This window comes from Salvia hispanica, chromosome 1 (assembly GCF_029641045.1).
Source record: "Salvia hispanica isolate PSC_SH4W2 chromosome 1, Shi_PSC_v1, whole genome shotgun sequence".
Taxonomy (NCBI): domain Eukaryota; kingdom Viridiplantae; phylum Streptophyta; class Magnoliopsida; order Lamiales; family Lamiaceae; genus Salvia; species Salvia hispanica.
This window is the reverse complement of record NC_142692.1, coordinates 18,980,590-19,000,267: the sequence shown is the minus strand read 5'-3', so window position 1 is coordinate 19,000,267 and position 19,678 is coordinate 18,980,590. Positions and strand designations below refer to the sequence as shown.

The 19,678-nt window shown below is 36.0% G+C and overlaps 2 protein-coding genes across 2 annotated transcripts; one reads left to right on the top strand and one right to left on the bottom strand.

The window, feature by feature from the left end:
• The first annotated feature begins 1,917 nt into the window (after positions 1-1,917).
• On the top strand, positions 1,918-4,386 carry LOC125223596 (homoarginine-6-hydroxylase 2-ODD-C23-like). The gene is made up of 12 exons (XM_048126805.2): positions 1,918-2,119; positions 2,215-2,330; positions 2,397-2,515; positions 2,596-2,659; positions 2,952-3,019; positions 3,216-3,274; positions 3,340-3,511; positions 3,622-3,641; positions 3,727-3,773; positions 3,851-3,931; positions 4,007-4,096; positions 4,170-4,386. Exons 1-12 carry the CDS (start codon positions 2,086-2,088, stop codon positions 4,299-4,301), a joined length of 1,002 nt encoding a protein of 333 aa, XP_047982762.2. The 5' UTR covers positions 1,918-2,085; the 3' UTR covers positions 4,302-4,386.
• A 9,381-nt stretch (positions 4,387-13,767) lies between these two features.
• LOC125218894 (kinesin-like protein KIN-5D) lies at positions 13,768-19,464 on the bottom strand. Its single transcript, XM_089063231.1, has 23 exons — positions 19,288-19,464; positions 18,828-19,054; positions 18,630-18,759; positions 18,290-18,445; positions 17,723-18,199; positions 17,468-17,565; positions 17,242-17,398; positions 17,088-17,157; positions 16,934-17,010; positions 16,785-16,838; positions 16,624-16,704; positions 16,427-16,535; positions 16,245-16,334; positions 15,993-16,168; positions 15,748-15,909; positions 15,566-15,673; positions 15,299-15,457; positions 15,133-15,216; positions 14,805-15,010; positions 14,610-14,711; positions 14,410-14,519; positions 14,164-14,315; positions 13,768-14,079 (listed from the first exon to the last, which is right to left on the bottom strand). Exons 2-23 carry the CDS (start codon positions 18,995-18,997, stop codon positions 13,918-13,920), a joined length of 3,090 nt encoding a protein of 1,029 aa, XP_088919357.1. The 5' UTR covers positions 18,998-19,054; positions 19,288-19,464; the 3' UTR covers positions 13,768-13,917.
• Between the last annotated feature and the right edge of the window lie 214 nt (positions 19,465-19,678).

Sequence of the window (19,678 nt, the reverse complement as noted above, 5' to 3'; positions counted from 1 at the left end):
TAATACTCTATCCATTTCATTTAAATGGCCACATTCTTGAATGACATACGAATGTAGATAGAATAGTTGAGTACGATAAAGTAAAGTGAAAAATGTTATTAGATATTTTATTGAGAAGAAAGAATAAGAAAATTTTATATAGTGAACATCGGAACAAACTAGAAAAGAAAACTAGAAAAGAGAATGTGATCATTTTACGAAAACAGTAGTTATGTAAAAGTGACCTTGACTCACCTGAAATTAACTAATCAAAGAAATGGGATAAAAGAATGAAACAATGAAATAGATATGTGTGGTTTTAATAATATAAAACTGGCTGCATTTATCAACAGTAGCCCTTGCAATGTTTTTTACCCCACATTAGAGATTTTATATCGTGAATGATGAGAGAATCATTTGTAAAATTAAAAAATAAAATAATTTAAAATTTACAAACTAAATAATTTAAATTTCTAAAATTTATATTAGTTCCTCTTGTTCATAAAAATAGACTATTTTTAAAATGAGATGAGTTTAATTTAATGCATAATTAATAGAATAAAAGAGTAATAAAAAAGAAATAATTAAAATATTGTTAGTGGATAGATAATAAGATTCATGAGATAGAAACAAACTTCTTTAAAGCAGAAATTGCTTTTTTGTGGAAATGATCAAAATAGCAAAATTTGTTAGTTTTTTATGGGACGAAGGGAGTATTAAAGGTTAAATATTATTCGATAATCGAAATTATCATTTTGTCCATATGGATCTATTATTTTAGAGAGATATTTCTAGAGATATATATTTATAGAAGAATTAAATAGTATAATGTTTTGATTAAAAAATCGAATAAACAGCCGAGTGGCCCCAATTTTAATTCAAGAATAGGACTTATCAAATTGTTTCCGAATACATGCACGTGCTATACAGGACCATGTGAATCATAAACTGAATCTAAAACCAAATCTTATCACCAATTTAATTTGAACAAACTTTAATCTATAAACTAGCTCGGAAAATGAATGCAGACAATTTGATCTTGACTTCATGATTGTCTGAAATTTACATGATAATACACATAATTTCGGGCTCGTTTGATAATATAGATAGGAAATGGGCAGTGATAATCATACATAATTGTACGCACATAATCGTGCTTTTTTTAATATTTTATATTAAAAATCAATTTATAAATATTAATGGATTTAATAGAAATTTCGGACAGAAGTTATGATAGTGCTAAGATAGTGTTTTTACTTCTAAATTTAAGTAATACTTCCTACTAAGATATTCCACATGTTTTTTTATAAATATGATAGAAAATGACAAAAATACACATTACATGTGAAAATGTTTGTATGTAAAGCTTAAATGTGTTCATTTATTAAATTAGGTTAGTAAGTTAGTATATTCATTACTAATACCTAAACTACGATTTTTTAAGTGATTATTAGGTCCATAACCAAATTTCTAATCAAAATTTTGGAAGAACAAACCGGGCAAATTGCAAGAATACAACAGAAGCAGCCAAATTGCAAGAACAATGAAGCACAATTAGTACAGAATTCGATCAAACCAACAACCCGAAATAGAATGAAATAGTGTGAACTATTTCCTTTTTAGTCCGTCTTTGAAAAGTATGAACTTTCTTATTTTGAAAACTTCATTATCTCTAATAAAATTAATCCATTCTCTACTAACAATAGTTTGATAATTATTTTTTTTTAAATTAGAATCGTGATGAATCGAATTGGATGATTAGAAAGAGAACGAGTGAAGAATGGAGCCATGGCGAATGGGACCGACACATTTGATGCTAAAGTGACTGTCGTTGATAAACACTTTATTTCCTTCAGTTCAATCATCACTATCTTAGCATTTTCTATTATCTCTATACAAGTCCAGAAACAAGGGGCCAAGGCAAGAAAAATATGTGTTGCATGTCCGACCAAGCAATCAATCATTCTCCAAATTAAAAGTCCTATTTATTGCATAACTGGTAAAATATGTGTTGCATGTCCGACCAAGCAATCAATCATTTCTCCAAAAGTCCTATTTATTTCATAACTAGTAGTAGTATTTGGTAGAAGAAGCAACAGTTTTACTATGGCCACCGACTTCACTTCCATCCCCTTGATTGGTATCGCTTGAAATGCTCTTTCTCAATCATACAACAATTTTGTTTGGTGTTTGCCTTGCCTCATTGATGACTAGTTCAAAAATACATTGTAACAGATATTGGTCCGCTGGTAGAGAAATGGGACGATCCCAACCCAACCCGAGATCAAAGTGTAGCACAAGTTGTTCAAAATTTGGACAAAGCTTGCAGAGAAACTGGCTTCTTTTACGTGGTAATGCTAATGTTGCTTCTTCCTTGTTTCTTAGCATTTTGATGAACTTGGATTATCTTGATGCAGAAGGGCCATGGGATTCCCGTTTCTATTCTTAAAGAAACTAGAAGTATATCTCGCCAGTTTTTCGATTTGCCATGTGATGAAAAGCTCAAAATAAAACTATCTCCAGCAACTGGATACAGGTTTCTACAGCACGTAATGGCCATGTATAGTTGTTGTTGTAACTAATGTAGTTTTCTAACTGAGAATGCTATGAATGCAGAGGATATCAACATGTCGGAGTGAACATTACCAAAGGTGTACTTGACTTGCACGAAGCTATTGATGTAGGTTTGGTTTGGATCCATGTTTCATGACTGATTATTGCTACTTTGTTTGATCTTCTATTAAATGAACTACTGAATTTCCGCAGACATCGTTTTCTAGATTTAGCATGCGTTAAGAGGTTTAGTTCTGTCCTGAAATGACAATTATTGATCTTGATGTATGTCAATTAATCATGTCGTGTCAATTATTTTGTACTCCATGGCCCTAAAGCCAAATATATACTGTCTGATATTTATATCATATCCAATGCATCCTTTACTTGTGTCGTGTCGTTGACTCTGCAAAACACAGTGGTACAAAGATGTTAAACCAGGAACGTATGGAAGCCTTGGTGAAGCTATGGAAGGATGTAATCAGTGGTAAGTATTTGCAGTTAGAGAACAATAGCTTTTCAAACAAGAACATATGTTGTGTTTCTTGACTCTTCCATTCCAATCAAAGCTATATGTATGTTGCATTGTTGAATTTCAGTCATCTCAAATTCTAGATTGCGCATGTCATAAGTTAACAAAAGAGAAATGAATGGTGGTTAACTGTTTCGCACATGCTTGCTAGGCCAAGTGATCCTTCTCGTTTCAGAGATTTAATGGAGGATTATGTCAACCGTTGCACAGGTGCTAAATCGATAAAAATATTGTGAATCTTTATTCTTTTTTTTTTATTAGTTCCATCATTGCAGATTTGTCCAGAAAGATATTAAGAGGGATAGCTCTGGCATTGGGCGGACCTTTGGATATGTTCGAAGGTAATATAGCAGGAGATCCGTTTTGGATGGGTCGCATCATTGGATATCCTGGCGTCTCCCATTCCAACGGCAAGCAAATATCAGATGCCATAAATGATACTGGATGGTAAGTTGTGGAGCTACTTGTATTGTTCTGTCTCCTCTCCTTTACTTACCATTTCCACCTCTAATGTTTGATGGTTGCGTTGCACGTCCTTCTCACTCGAACAAATCCAGTGGAGCACACACCGACTACGGTATTGTTTATGTTCTTTGTCACGTTCATCTCTTAATGCGTTTTCAAATCCATACTGATTTTTTTGCTTTTACTTTTACTTGTAGGTTTACTAACATTGATTAATCAAGACGATGATATAACTGCACTGCAAGTACGTGTGTTCCTCCTTACTCCCGGAAACAAACAATTGCGAATTTTCTTCTCAGCCAAAAATGTTTTGTGATGTAGGTGAGAAACATCGAAGGGGAGTGGATACCAGCTACACCTGTTCCAGGCACATTTGTTTGCAATATAGGCGACATGCTGAAGGTAAACACACGGACACAAGTCTAAAGATCTTATTCACTCACAAATCTGTGCTTATTCGAAGTTGGGAAGCTGCAGATCTTAACGAATGGCATATACGAATCAACTGTGCATCGGGTGATGAACAACTCTGCGAAATACCGTGTCTGTGTTGCATACTTCTATGAGGTTGAATCATGCCCCCATATATGCTTCTGCTATACATACTACGATGTACTAACATTTGAATTTTTTTCATCAGACAAACTATGATGCTGCTGTAGAGCCACTGGAGATATGTGTGGAGAGGAGTGGTGGCGCTAAGAAGTTTGATAGAGTTGTTGTTTATGGGAAGCATTTGGTTGGTAAATTGCTGAACAATTTCGTCTTCTAGTTTTCGTAGAACAAACTAAGACTTCATCTTTGGTGTAATTACAACTCAGTTATTTTTTAGTTCTAAACTTCACTTTTTTTTTTAATTCACTTATTTCACGAATACTTTGATGCTAAAGTGCTTACTCCAATTAATTCAACCTATATTTTTCAAAACCACTCTTTATTAGTATAACAAATGCAAGTATTCAGTATTTAATGTGCTTATAATTTATTAGTGTATAGTTTCAAATTATTTCACATAACAAGCTAAGGAGGTTTATTCTAATTCGGAGCTTTCAAATTATCACTTAACATATGAAATTATTGAATATCTAAAACACTTATCATTTAATTTCTTATTAATTGAATTACACTTTATATTCTATAAAGTAATATTTGTCTATTTTAGGTTATCCACAACTTTCTTTCTTTTTTAGGTTATCCACAACTTGCATCCTCTTATCGTTCATTTTCTTAACAATTCAAAAGGCCACATATCAATTTTTACCCTAATATTAACTTAACAAATTACACTTATAATCTAGATCAAGTATTCATGGATTCCACTATTTTATCTTTTATTTGTGTTTCATACTAACTAAATTAAAGTGCAATCTAATTAGCATGCAAGATTTATTAAAAACATATTTTAATTAAACAAAAATATAAATATAACATCTAAAAAGGGCAGTAAATGAAACTAAGGAAAAATATAAAATTAAAAAAAAAATCCATAAAATATAAATACTTAAAAAGTCCAGAAAATAATAAAAGTACAAAGAGTAAAAAAAATGAAAATAACAGAAAAAAAAATAATCAAAAAATAGCACAACTCACATCCACTAAATACTCCATCCGTCCCACTTTAGAGGTCTCAGTCACTTTTTTGCACTCTTCTCAACATTATTCTCTATCTTACTTTACCATTTTCACTTTAACTATTTATTATCATTTTTAGAAAATGAGAGCGCAAAAGTGACCGGGTTCTCAAAGTGGGACGGAGGGAGTATATAAGACACACGTCACTTTTTGTTCTAATCTTAACATAATACACGCTCCGTCCCATAAAAATAGACCTGGATTAGAAATTACGTTTAGGGAACCTGGATAAAGAATACTGAGCTTGATCAAAGACGTCAGGCAAACGGCGGTAAAAATTACGTTGTAGGTGAGGCAATTCTTTTTGTTGGTCTGGTTTTGTTTTGTTTTGTATTGTCTTGTCTGTGTCAAATGGAAGAAAAGCTCCAGAGGAGGTAATGAGTGCATCAAATAATTTTTGGGGGAGCGATATGATGGATAGTAAGTCTTCGAGTGAGATTCCACTGTTGCTAGTTTAAGTTTGATTTTATTTTTTAATGTTTTTGCTTAATTTAGAATATTTTTCTTAGGATTTAAAATATTAGTGGAATATGAAGTTCACTATTTTATATTTGTTTTTTAATAGAATGTGAGTGAAGTGAGTGAGTGAAATGTGACACCTATTTATCACTATTCTTTACATTTATTAAAACGCATATTCACACCAAATGTGACTCATGTCGTGTGACAGAGGGAGTACATCATCATCATCATTATTATTATTGTTGTTGTTGTTGTTGTTATCTTATTAAATAATTATAACATATTATTACTAATTAATCAACAAAGCTGAAATTTTGAAATTATAAATTTTATTCGGTTATAATATCAATAAAGAGAGAGAAGAGACGCGCGCGGAAAAGGAAGGCCCGAACACTGTGTTTAACGAAGAAGAAGCTAAGCAACTATTGACCATCCCGTTGGCCTGGAGATCTAGAGAGGGTGCATTATTTTGGTGTCCGGAGCAGAAAGACTCTTTCTCTGTACGCTCAGCATATAAATTTTTGTGCGAAGGCTCCTTTAAAGTGGAGAAAAACTCGATAGTGTGGGGTAGACTCTAGAAAATAAAAGTGTCACCTAAAATGAAGATCTTTTTATGGAAGGCATGTAGAAATTTGCTTTCAACGAGGGACCGATTTCGACGATGCCAGGAGGCTAGGGGTGCCTTTAATCTCGCCAGGTGAGATGGGGTTTATTGATTGGTTGGAAAAATAGTGAGTGGTGATTTAGAGATAGAAAATTGAAGAAGTAGTTGTTGTGCTATGGCATCTATAGTTTAATAGAAACAAAATTGTATGACGGAATGTGAACAAGTCAGCTAAAGGAATTATTGGTGCAGCCCATGGCTGTCTGAAGGCTTGGACAGAAGCTCATGTTCAAAATGACATTGGTGTACGGAGGGGGGGGAGTCCATCTGGAGGGAAAATGGGTGAAGCCGTGGAACGGTGTGCTAAAATGCAATATAGATGTTGCTCTTTTTGAGAACCAAAGAAAAAAAGTTGGTTGTGGGGCGGTTGTTCGAGATTTTAAGGGACGGTGGTAGCGGCGATGTCTAGACAGGTGGGAAGGACGGCTGACCTATCTATGGCCGAACTCCTTAGCTTGAGAGAGGTGCTAAGTTGGGTCAAAAGAAAAGGATAGAAGGAGATAGAGTTTGAGATGGATGCCCAAACGGTGGTACTCGTGGTGACTGGTTTACAAAAGGATGAATCTATCTTTGGGGTAGCGGTAAAAGATTGTCGTCAGCTTTTGAAAGAGGTTTCTGGATCCACTATGAGCAGGGGCGGAGGGAGGGTGGGGCCAGGGGGGCCATGGTCCCCCCACCAATTCTTTAAAAAAAAAACAGGGGTAGTTTAGTAATTTTTTCATTAATTATAATTTATAATATATGTAATATTAAAGATTGCTTTCAACAAAATTTATATGAACTGTTTATCCTTAATTTCGTTTTCTGCTTCTGAGTTCTTCGTTGTAGGTATGTAATTTGAAATTCTTTATTTGATGTGAATGTGTTAATAGTTCTATATATATACAATTTGATTTGTGAGTGTGAGTCCCAATGTTATTAATTATTGTTTGCAATGGCAAATTTTTAGATTTGAGCATATTGTATATTTTGGTTACTTTTATTGTTTTAGTTGTGAAGTGGAGTATAAGATGAATTTTATCCCTTTTCGTGTATGATTTATATTTTGCTAATCTTAGTACAGAAAATATCAAATATTTTGCAAACTTAATCAGTTTTGACTATTTTTGTAGGTATACGAATCGTTATTTCAAAAAACTTTCTTCCATTGATTCTTCGTCGATTGAACCTCCACTTCCGTTGAGCATATTGTTTGAACTTGAAAGTCAACTTGAGAACTTTATTTTCGATGTGCACATAAATGAAAAGTTTTCACAAATATCAGGAATCAATGGTCTTGCTCAAAGATGGTTTCTACAAGGAAACATGGAGTTTTTCCAATGATTTATTTATTAGTTAAGTTGTTATTGATCTTACTAGTTGCCACTGCGTCAGTAGAAAGAGCCTTTTCAGCAATGAAGATCATCAAGACTTCTCTACATAATAGCATGGGAGACCAACTATTAAATGACTGCTTAGTTTCTTATATATATAGAAAATGACGTGTTTGTTACCAATGATATTATTATGCAGCGATTTCAGAAGATGAAGAATAGAAGACAAATGATATGATGTGATTGTATTTAATTTTTACATTTTGAACCTTATAATTTAATTTATGTAATTTGTTATGAAGTTTAATTTTGGACCCCCCATGATTAAATTTCTGGCTTCGCCACTGACTATGAGGTTCATAAAGTGATCAGCGAATCAAGTTGCCCACACGCTTGCTTGGGCTGAGATTAAGTTTTGGTTGAATTGCATTCCTATTTTTATTCGCGCCGTAATCGTTATGGTTTTATTTGAATAATATATTACATTTGGTGTTAAAAAAAAAAAGAGATGAAGTATTTTTTAAATTCGGAAGAAAAAAAAAAAGCAATAATGGCCTGATTAATTTGGAGAAGAAGAAGGGTTTAGTTGGTAACAATAATATTGAGTAATAATAATATAATACTAATAATATTGTGTGGATGTGGATATCCTAAAAATTGTTTTTATTAAGATTTGATTGTTTAGCCTATTAACCTAATCCTATTCAATACCTATTCTGGAAACTTTTGATGTAAGAGTGAACTCTAAAAATAGTCACTGAATTATAGGTTTATCACGTCAATAGTCTTTAAATTTTAAAAATATCTCCAGTAGTAATTGAAATAAAAAGTTATTTCAAAATCTGTCCTTTTGCACTGTTTTCTCTTGAAAATGCCAAAATTGCACTGTTTTCTCTTGAAAATGCCCTTTTGGGTTGCAAGGCAATTTTGTCTTTTTATATTTTTAACTTTTTCAATCTAATATTATTTACTAAATCTGATTTATTTTAAAATTATTTTCTTCTTCACTTTATCATCCTTCATTTTGTTTCATATTCTAAATATCAGATTTAATTTTATAAAATTAAATTTAAAATTTAGATTTTTAAATATCAATAAATTAATTTAATTAAAATTAAAATAATTTTAATTAAAATTTAGTTTGAATAAAATTTCCATAATCCCAAGCAACCTCAATTGGAAGTTGAGAGACGTTTAAAAATAAATAAACGAAGAAAACACTTTAGACTAATATAACTAAAAAATCTTGGAATGAAAATTACAATGTATTTGTTCATCATTAAATATCTAATATTGTCATTTAAGAATATCCACATATAAATATCTTCTTTTACTTTATTTTTAGTAAATTGACTTCATATTTCAACTACCTTATTATCCAAAAAAATTATTATATAAAAATAAAATTTATACTTTTTTCTCTTCATTTTTTCAAAATTACATAAAATTTGTTCAAATCAAAGTTAGACATTTATTCATATGAACCGGGAGTACTATGTCAACTGCCATATAAAATAGAAAATCAAAACTATAACCAATTATCTATATAAAATCTGATTAAAAAATTACCATATTATTATTAATTTCGTAATCAACAATTTCATCAACTAACTATATAAAACCATCAAAATCACATCACTTAATATAAAGAAATTTCCCAAAATATCTAAACCCTACATGCACATTTTTGTCCATGGCGAGCCTTGATATTTATGCAGTTTTGATTGTTTTTTATTTGTTTAGTGTGATGCAAACAATTATAATTTTAATTAAAAATAATTTATTGAAATTTAAAAATCTAAATTTTAAATATAATTTTATAAAATTAAATCTAATATTTAGAAAAATGAGATAATTTTGAAATAATATCAGTTTAGTACATCATTAAAATAATATCATATTGAAAAAGTTAAAAATGTGAAAAGACAAAATTGCCCAAACCCGAAAGAGCATTTTCGAGAGAAAATAATGCAAAAGGACTCATTTTAAAATAAACCCTTAGTTCAGACTGCTAGAGATATTTTTAAAGTCCATGGACTATTGGTAGGGGTGTGCATTCGGGTTTCGGTTCGGTTTTTCGCCCAAACCGAACCGAACCCGAAAAACCGAATTTAGACTAAAACTGAAACCGAACCGAAACCGAAAACCGAAAAACCAAAAACCGAAAAACCGAAAACCGAACTTTAAAAACCGAATTAAACCGAAAAACCGAAATTATATAAAAAACCGAAAAACCAAAAAACCTAAAACCGAACAATCTAAACCGAAAATCTGGAAAAAGAAAAACAGAACATAATGTTTTAACAACACAAACCATAACATTGATAATATCCATAATCTAAACCAAAAATCTGGAGAAAAAAAAAACAGAACAGAACCAACAATACAATACAGATATGCAACCCACATTTCACAAAAGTTCTACAGAATTTGAAACAAAAAGGCAAAAACTAATTATCAATTAATCATATTTCCATAATAAATAAATGTTGGATTATTAGAGGGATGGAGGAAGTTGCAGCTGTGGGTTTAGGGGTGCAATTGAAGGTGTAAGTAGAGGAGTCGGAGCTGTGGAGACGACGGCGTGGAGCTATGGAGACGATGGCGTGGTGCGTGAGATCCCACCCCCTGAGTTGGGCCGAAGCTGGAGGGACGACAGGCTACAGCTTGGAGGGGGGTCCGGCTGGAGCTGGCCGGTGGAGGGGGACAGGCGACGGACGGCGGATGGAGTTGGTGGTGGATTGGTGGAGGGATTTTGGGTTAGAGGGAGAAAGAGGAGAGCGGCGGATGAAACTGATTCACAAACGTGATGTTCAACTTTCAATTAGGGCTTCAATATTTACTTTCATTAAATAATATATATATATATATATATATAATTGTTTTATATATATAAAACAATTAAATATAATTCGGTTTTTCGGTTATTCGGTTTTTTTTCCGACCGAACCGAACCGAAAAACCGAAAATTTTTAAATCTTAAAACCGAACCAAACCGAAAAACCGAACAAACCGAACCGAATTTTAAATTTTCGGTTTGGATCGGTTCGGATATTCGGTTTTCGGATTTTTTGCTCACCCCTAACTATTGGTGAGATAAACCCTTAGTTCAAGGACCATTTTTGTAGTCGACTCTTTAATAAAATACTAAGCATAGTCTTATTTAAATTAATATCCCTAATTCAAAACAAAAAAGTTCATGATTGCTTCTTATAACTAAAGTATTAGTATTATATGTCCAACTGGATTGTTAATATTGCTTATTACTCCCTCCGTCCCAAAAAAATATGTGCATATAGGACGGCCCGAAAATTAAGAGCATTGGCAATGGGAGCCGATCGCAAGGGCCGAAAATTACGGCACCCAATACGCTGGCTTCCCATAAAAGCGGCTACGTCGGTGCTGGTAGACCGATTAACACATCGACTTCCAGCGATGATGTCCACTGCCCAACGATGAGCCCAAGCGTGTTTGGTACTCCCAGGATTGACGAATCCACTGTTCCGTTAAGAGACTTGAACTTTAGCACCGACGAGTACGAGGTGTCCAATATGGAGCCATCTCCTCCTAGGCCCAATGCGAAGGCGGCGAAGGGGAAGAGGAAGGAAGGAGAAAGTGAGAGCCAAGTCTTCTAAGGGGCGGGCAGGGTGGGCGCACAAGGAGTACTACTCCATCGAGGAGTCGATTGCTCTTGCTCGTTGTTGGGTATATATCTCTGAGGACCCAATTGTAGCCAACAATCAGGGCGAGGGCGGTTTCTGGGGGCGTATCACGCTAAGATACGAACAAGTCAAGCCCGATGGAGCCCCAACACACAAGCCCAGCGATCTACGCAAGCAATGGAAACGTCTGGTGTTTGACTGCCCTAAATTTCATGGTATCTACGATGGCAACTTGCGGGAAATGCGTAGCGGAGAGAACGAACTCTCTGTCAGAGAATTGTCGATAAAGGAGTTTAGGGGAACTGTCAACTCAAAAGGATTCAAGTAATGGGATACATATATTTTCCCAAATTCAAAATGGGTATGTCGGAGGCGTTGCAGATGAGATCGGTGCAGACACGCCTGACGGTCTCTGGGAGCTATAGCAGCGGCGGAACGGGGGCCAATAGACTTGTCAGAGGACCAATCGCCAATTGAGCCTACTCCTCAGAGCCCAATGGGCGTGAAAGCAGCGAAGGCAAAAGCAAAGAAGGAGAAGGGGAAGGCAGAGTCTAGCGGGACGGATGCCCAACCCACACTGGTCCATGCTGACAATGCATTGGATCATGCTGCCTTCGCACAATCGATGGTGGGCCTCTACAAATCGAACCGAACTCCAGTTGACACTAAGCTTCAGTGGCGCAAGATCGAGCTAGCATCTAAGTGTCTTTGCTGTCCCCATAGACCAGGAACGGAATCCCTCCAGCACCTTTTCATCCAAGGCATGGGGGCCTCCAGAGTATGGAGAGAGTTCGACGGTTGGTTTGAGGGTTCCTCCCCACCTCTCCGCCTCAATGACACAATCCCAGATAGGCTTGAAGTGTGGCCCCAAAGAACCCGGCAAACAAGTAAGAAACACCTTAGCCACTCCACGCCATATCTCATCTTGTGGTTTCTGTGGGCTGAACGGAATAGGAGCCGTTACCAAGAGACACAGTTCAAGTCGTTCAATGTGATTTGGCAAGTCCAAATGTTTGTCCGAAACAGCATTGCCAATGGGAGTATCAAGCCGAAGCATTGGAAGGATGTCAAGCTCGGCGTGTGCTGCCCAAGTCATGCGAAGGGAGGCGCCCTATACCGCATGCCATGGCGGTGAAGTGGAACCCCCCAGACCAACCGTGGATCAAACTCAATACGAATGGCGCCTACTCAGAGACAACAGGTAGGGCCGGGGGTGGAGGCATCTTGCTAAACCACTCCGGCAGATTGCTCGCTGCCTTCACCACCCCTTTAGATGCACATTCGGCGTTGGAGGCTGAACTCTTGGCCATCCACCATGGTCTGACCTTGGCTAGGGAGTATGCCCAGCCACTTTGGGTTGAATCGGACGCCGCCCAAGCAATCAGCCTAGCCAAGGGTGTAAGTTGGGGCTAGCTCATTCACGCCGAGCCATGGGAACTTCCGTATTTCCTACACCCCCCGGAAAAGAAAACAAAGTCGCCGATCTACTTGCCAAAATGGGCTTGGAGATTCAGGAACACACTCGCTTCAACAACCAAACAGCCCCAAGATTGCTTAAAGCCATCGTTCGAATGGAAGAAATGGGAATACCCGCGTGTGTGAGGATGACCCTGGTTAGGCCTCGAACCCCTTTGGAGACAACCGGTCGTTGGCCTTCGCGGGCGCCTTAGAGTAGGTAGGTATCGAGCCACCCTTGACTTGTTCTCTGTTTACTCTTGTGGTGATATTGCCCCTGTTTTCTCATGTTTGTGTTGTTTTGTTTTGCCCTTGAGATGGGCTGATAGGGTTGTTTGTCTTGTATCTTCTGGCACGCCACTTTTGGGCGTGGCCAAGTATTGTACCCTTTGAGTTCTAATATATAGGGATGAGGGACCCACGAACCCTCCATCCAAAGGTGTATGATTAAAGAAAAAACATGAACATGAAATCCAATTCTCGATCTGTGAAGAAGTCCATCTGGAACACCATCCTTGGGTTGAAGAATGACAAGGCGGAATCCGAGTCCGATTGATGCGTGCTTATTTTTATCTCTTTATTTTTATTTATTTTAATGTAGTATGTTTTTTTTAATGTAGTATGTTTTTTTTAATGAAATTTGTTTTTTTATCGTCTTGTTTAAAAATAAAATATATAAATATAAATAAAAATGATGATGTGGAAATGAGATGGGCTCTGAGATAGGTTATGGGATGGGCTCTCATTGCAGGGAGATAGGCTCTGGGATAGGCCTACTGACGTTGGTAGTAAAATATGGAGATAGGCATGGGCTCCGAAGATATAGGCCTCCACTTCTCTAAGAAAAAATTAGTAAAGTAAGAGAGAGCAGAAGAGTAGCATAGTTAAGAGAGGGGATGAGAATGGTAGTTAAAGTAATGTTAGTGAAATAGTGCAACCTACATTATTAAATTGATATAACTTTCCAAAAATGGAATGTACATTTTTTTGGCACGAACGAAAATGAAAAGTGCACAAATTTTATGGGAAGGGGGGTTTATAAAACTCACAGATGGTCAATTTGAGTTCAAGCAATGTCGCGGCGCGGGATCAATAAATCCAGCATCAAATCACGAAGAAAGTTGCCATTACAAAAAAGTTCAGACAACTGAAATTTTTTGTTTAGTATGTTGCCATTTTGTACAATCTCAATTGCTACATTTAGTTGATGGCTGTGAAGGGAAGGCGAGCAGCAACATGCTTTATGTCACCATTCGCTTGCTTGGACATCTCCAAACAAGTGGTCTTGAGATTCTCGATGAACGCGATGCTTGGAACCTTCATCGATCTCCTTCTTGGTGTCGAGCACGAGGGCAGATCCATCTGTAGATGCATAAATAATATTTACCAATGATCCTGATATCTTTTTTTTTCAAGTGTTAGAAAAATATAGTAAATGTGTGTTACCTTGTAATCTTCTAGGAGGCATTTTCCTGCATTTTGAGTGATTTCCGCAATCTTGTGATGGTGTCCGCTATTCAGTTGCCTCAACTCATCACAACATGGGTTGATAATCGAGTCGAGAGTCTCACATGCCTCACGATCAAGTTGTAATGAACCTGAAACCCCGAGTATAATTAGGCATTTCATATATATATATATATATATGGTTTGAAAATTGTAATTTCCTGTGTATAAACACCAAGCACATACAATCAATGGATGAGAGCATGTTCTTGCTTCCTACTTCTGCATCTTCCAGTGCCGAACTCACAGCACATGAGTACCTGCCACGCAATTCTTCAACCATATCCATTCCTCCCCTATATTCAGAATAAAATGAAAAAATAAATTCAGTTTGTTGTGGCAAATTGTTAGCTATGGTTCAAGTAGATTCAAAATTTATGACGGACCTAACAATCTCATGAACTGAAATGACATTGCTCTTCTGTTGATCCAGAAGGGAGTCCCGGGCATTTCTCCATTGCTGTGCACTTAATTTAGCTTGATTCAACCTGCATCAAATTACCCTCAGATTAACATTTAAATATATCTAGCATTGCCTAGAATAGAATATAAATTAGCGACACAAAGATATGCATGCTAACCCCTTCTGGATAACATCTTTCATCTCTTTTTTCCCTCTCTCCACTAAATCTGTATTCTTGAGATAATGAGATTCAGCTCTCTCTGAGTAGCTTGTCCATTCTGCTTTGATAGAAGAAGTTGAGCTTTGCATGATTGACATCTCTTGCTGTAATTTGTTAGTTCTACTGGCCGCACTCTCCCGGAGTTCATTGATTGCACCTTGTATCTGGTAAGAACAAGGACAAAAAATGAAAATAAGGAAAGATTTAATAAAAAAACAAAGATTTGTGTTCATTATTGACAAAAATTATTTTTTAAATCAAGACAAAAACAACACTTAGCACATACTAATTTCTTCTTCCTAGCATTTGATCCTGCTAGCAGTTCTGCCATTTCTGTGAGTAGTTGTCTCTCTTCCATCGCAGCACACTCCTACAATTTAGCCCGCATTCCAATCAGAAAAAGTTTGCAGAGATCATTCAGCAAAAAGGGAGCAACACATGAAAGTAGGTACCTCAAACTTCTTTTCGAGATCAGATAACTTGTGATCAGTAACTGTCTGTGATTCTTCCACAATTTCACCTAGTTTTGATGCATGTCCATCTACAGTCTTGAAGAAGTTTACTGTAATCTGGGATATTGACCTTGTTGTTTCGACAGCTCTGCAATGAGCCTAGATATGATATCAAACTTTAGTTTTCACCTTTTAAATGAAAAAAGGAATACAAGATTGCGGATAATAAGAATCCGGATTTATCTGATTTTATTTAGAAATGCCAACCTCATGTTGCTGTTGCGCATAGGTAGTCAATTTAGTCTCCTGAATATGTAAACTTTCTTGAAGGTCATGAAGTACATTATTTGCCTCAGTAACAATCCCTTTGAAAAGCTGCAATTATAATTACTAACATCAAACTAATGCTGAAGCAAGATTTTAAACCACGGTAATTGATTAACACAAACCTTTTCTAAGTCTGAAGAATGCTTGGAAACTTCAGTATTCAGGTCAGCAAATATCGATCGAGAGTTACCATCAAGTTCTCTAGCTAAATCTTCTAAAGCCTTGATTCCCAAGCCATACATGGTTTTCAATTTCTCTAGATGATCTTGAAGTTGTTCAGTAGCCTATAAGTACAAAAGTTGAGATAGTTAATAAATTCAGCATCTAACCATTTCATAAATCACAAGTGTGTGTGTATACACCATACCTCTATCTTTGAAGATACAAACAAATGCATATCTTCTTCCATTTCTTTAAGGTGGTGTTCTTGTTGCGTGGTGGCAGATGCTACCGCCTTATGTAAGATCTCAAGCTGCTGAGCCAATTCGGATTGGAATTTCTGTATAAGCACTCGATTGTTGTCTTCAATTTTATCCTTCCTCTCTGAACATAAACGGCATTATAGACTAACGAAATTTGCTTTGAGAGAAAGTAGTTGAGAGTTTTGAAGTATGCTGACCAATCTTGGCGAACAAATTAGACACATCTGATGCAGCAGTTTCTAGTTCCTCTCGGAGGCCTAGTGCGTGCTCAGTGAGTGCTTTCTCTGGTAGATAACCAAATTAAAATATTATTTTTAAAATCTAATTTTTTATTCATATGCAACATAGAAAGGGAACAATCAAAGATGACACTTGCCAGACTTAAGCAGGTTCGATATCAGGTAGTCCTTTTCTTTTATTGTTGCATTTGCCTGCCTGTGTCTTTCTTCGAGATCAAGCAATGCACATTCAGTTTCCCGTAGCCTTTTCTGAATTATGGACAAAAGTACAGTTATTTTTGTGATAGACAAACAATCAATAATTGAGATTTGTATTCTAAGGGGCATGCATTCAGACCTCAGATATCTCAAGTTTGTCGCTCAGCTGAACAGCCAATTGCTGCTCAGAACTATATAAGTCCTGGAGCTCCAATAGTTTCTGCACAAAGAGCACTACTTCTATAAACCTATATATCAACAAATTAACGAGACTGTGAGAAATTGTCAGCTAAGTCTTACCTTATCCTTGGTCTCTATGTCAATTTCCATATGCTCTATCTTCTCTAACATCACCTAAAATGTTTGGCATAAGGTATGCAAATTCAGTGTATATTTCTCTAATAGTTCCAAGAGAAGTTTACTAAGTTTAATAATACTCCACACTAGACCTTTTTCTCTGCCTCATCCTGGAGATAACGATCTTTTGGAACATAGATTCCATTTTTCTCTCTTGCAGCATGCACCTCTAAACAACAGAAAATACTTGTGAGAAAAAATGTCACAGAACTCAGTAAAGTAGACAGCTGGAGGGCAACTAACAACCTTGTTTTAGTCGATCAATCTCAAAGTATAAATCCTTGATCAGAGCTGACTTCATCATCTTCTGATTGACCTGTAAATATTAACAATTAAGTACGTTTAGATGATTACTTTCACTTCAGAACACATAGTTAAATATGAAAAGACAACTACTAACCTCAGGTTTGTTCTTTATGTTTTTGGCACGATGAGCATAATCTAAAGTACTGAGTGTCTCTTCTAAACAGTGGATGGAAGGTGATATCGTAGCAATTATACAAGTCTTTGTTTTCCCTCCCAAAGAATCTCTCAGCAACCTCGTTAACTTGCTATCTCTGATATTTCATGAGATGTTTTAGATGACAATCTTATGTAAAGTATGAAATTGACACAATTATCTCTACCTGTAGGGTATATGACCAGAATGTTCAACCAAGGCATTTATGACGCGACCAAGTGTCAGCAAGCTTTTGTTTATCTCACCTGCTTCCCTTGCTCTTCCCTGGTAAAGAAAATAAAATTTACTATATTCAAAACAATTTGATCATATCGTATTGAAAAATAATTGCTTTATGCTTCCATCTTAAATTTTGTATCAAGTTAGTTGATGAGTTCAATCAGAAAAGGCCAGGAGAAAAGCCTTAGCATAGATTTCTAACCTCTCTTGCACCGGAACGTGAAATATTTTCTGAGCCAGCCAGGTCGACTAAGTTTAGCTTCCCACATTTGATCATCTCCTCTCCTTCTGGAGTACACTCCTTGATATGAATAGTGATAGAAAATACAGAGTGCGAACGGCTGCTCTGTTTGTTGAGAAGGGTCTCTGCCGTTCTCCTCTTGGCAGAACCTTTCTCTAAGATCTTATATATTTCATCAGCTGTTGTCACAATCTCCTCTTCCAATCCCCTAACAAAAACTCCCCCTTTTCCATCCTCCATGAGAGCTATCGGTTTCTTTGATTTGTCTTCTATGAATTTCGAACATTCTTCTGGCGCCAAAAGATCTGTTATTTCCTCATTGTAAAGTTCTAAGAATGTGACCTTCAAGCTGTACTCAGCATTTTGAGCTTCTAATATATCAAAAATTTGTCTAACGGCTCTTGGAATAACCCCAGCATCACTTGGGATATCACCATTCTGTAATGAGAAGAGGCTAGTCAACAAACCAACCATTTTGCCAAAGATTGCAGCATAGAGGCTCTAGAGTTCAAAGATGCCGTATCAAACCTTTTTTCTTGACCCACCCTCCATAGTGTAGGTCTTCCCTGTTCCAGTTTGCCCGTAGGCAAAGATGGTAGAAGTGTAGCCTTCTAGAACTTCAAATACTATGGGGCATACTGCTTGATCGTACAAATCCTTTTGCTGGGATGATGGACCAAAGACCTAAACATAATACAAGTATCATAGTCTTCAACACCAACAACTACGAAAACTAAGTGAATTTCAACTGCAACTATGGAAAACCTATGAAACTCTTTACATATTTCTGGGTTCAGCTATCTGTAGTCTCTGTTGCAGTAAATTGAGCAAATCAAGTTTTCAATAAAAGTTGAAAACAAAGTCTTACCTTGTCAAATAGGAAAGTCCTATCAATTTGCTTATTTGCAATACTCTGAACTGCACAAACTTCTCTTCTGCTGTCATTGCAAGAAATCACCACAGGTGTATGCAATCTAGCCTCATCCTCACTCAAAGGCCTTCAAATAAAAACACAAATTACAAAAGAAAAAAAAATTATATGAAGCAGTACAAATTAATTTCTAACCTGCATCGCACAATGACCTGTACATTGACGCCTCTATCCTTATCGTGCTTTCCGCTGAAATTCCCCTCTCCCGATCGCGGATCTCTCACCACCCTATCGCTGGACCGAGGTGTTTGCGACGGTGATATAGGCACCATTCCGCCGCCGCCTCTTCTCTGTGAAGCTTCCATTTATCGCAGTCGCTGAAAATCTCAAACTCAATTAACCTACTCTTTCCCGGCCTCTCACTGCGCCAAAAACTGAATCAATCAGGCCGAGGCATATTCGATTCAAATCTCAACTAAATAATTCCACAAATCATTGTGCAAAAGAAAATCACTATCGAACTCTTTTACCAAAAAAAATACATCAATTCAAATGTAGCTCAAAATCACTATTCCTGTAGGTAAACAGTAGATATAACGCAAGGATGCACCATACAAACACATAACTTCGATGATTACACAAAAACAATACTTACAGCGAAACAAAGCTGAAAATGCACTGAATAATGAGTTTGAATTGCTACAATATAGAGACAATATACTGATCGAAGAGCGTTATTTGAAGGCTTAATTTAATACTAGTATTAGATAAAATAAATAAGGAGAGAAGCTTAAGAATATGGCCGTTGCGGAGCCTAGCGTTTGAAATTTTGCAAGGAGAAAATGAGCTGCTGTGAATGGCAAGACTCAAAAATTGACCGTTATTATTCAATTGTACTAACATCATTATAGATTTTTAAAATTTTTCAGAATATAGAGGATTCAAAAAAAAATCAGTTGTAATATAAAATTAATAAAATAAAAAATAAGTAGATAATAATTGAAGCATTATTACTGGAAATGAAGTTCACTTAAATGTTACCAAAG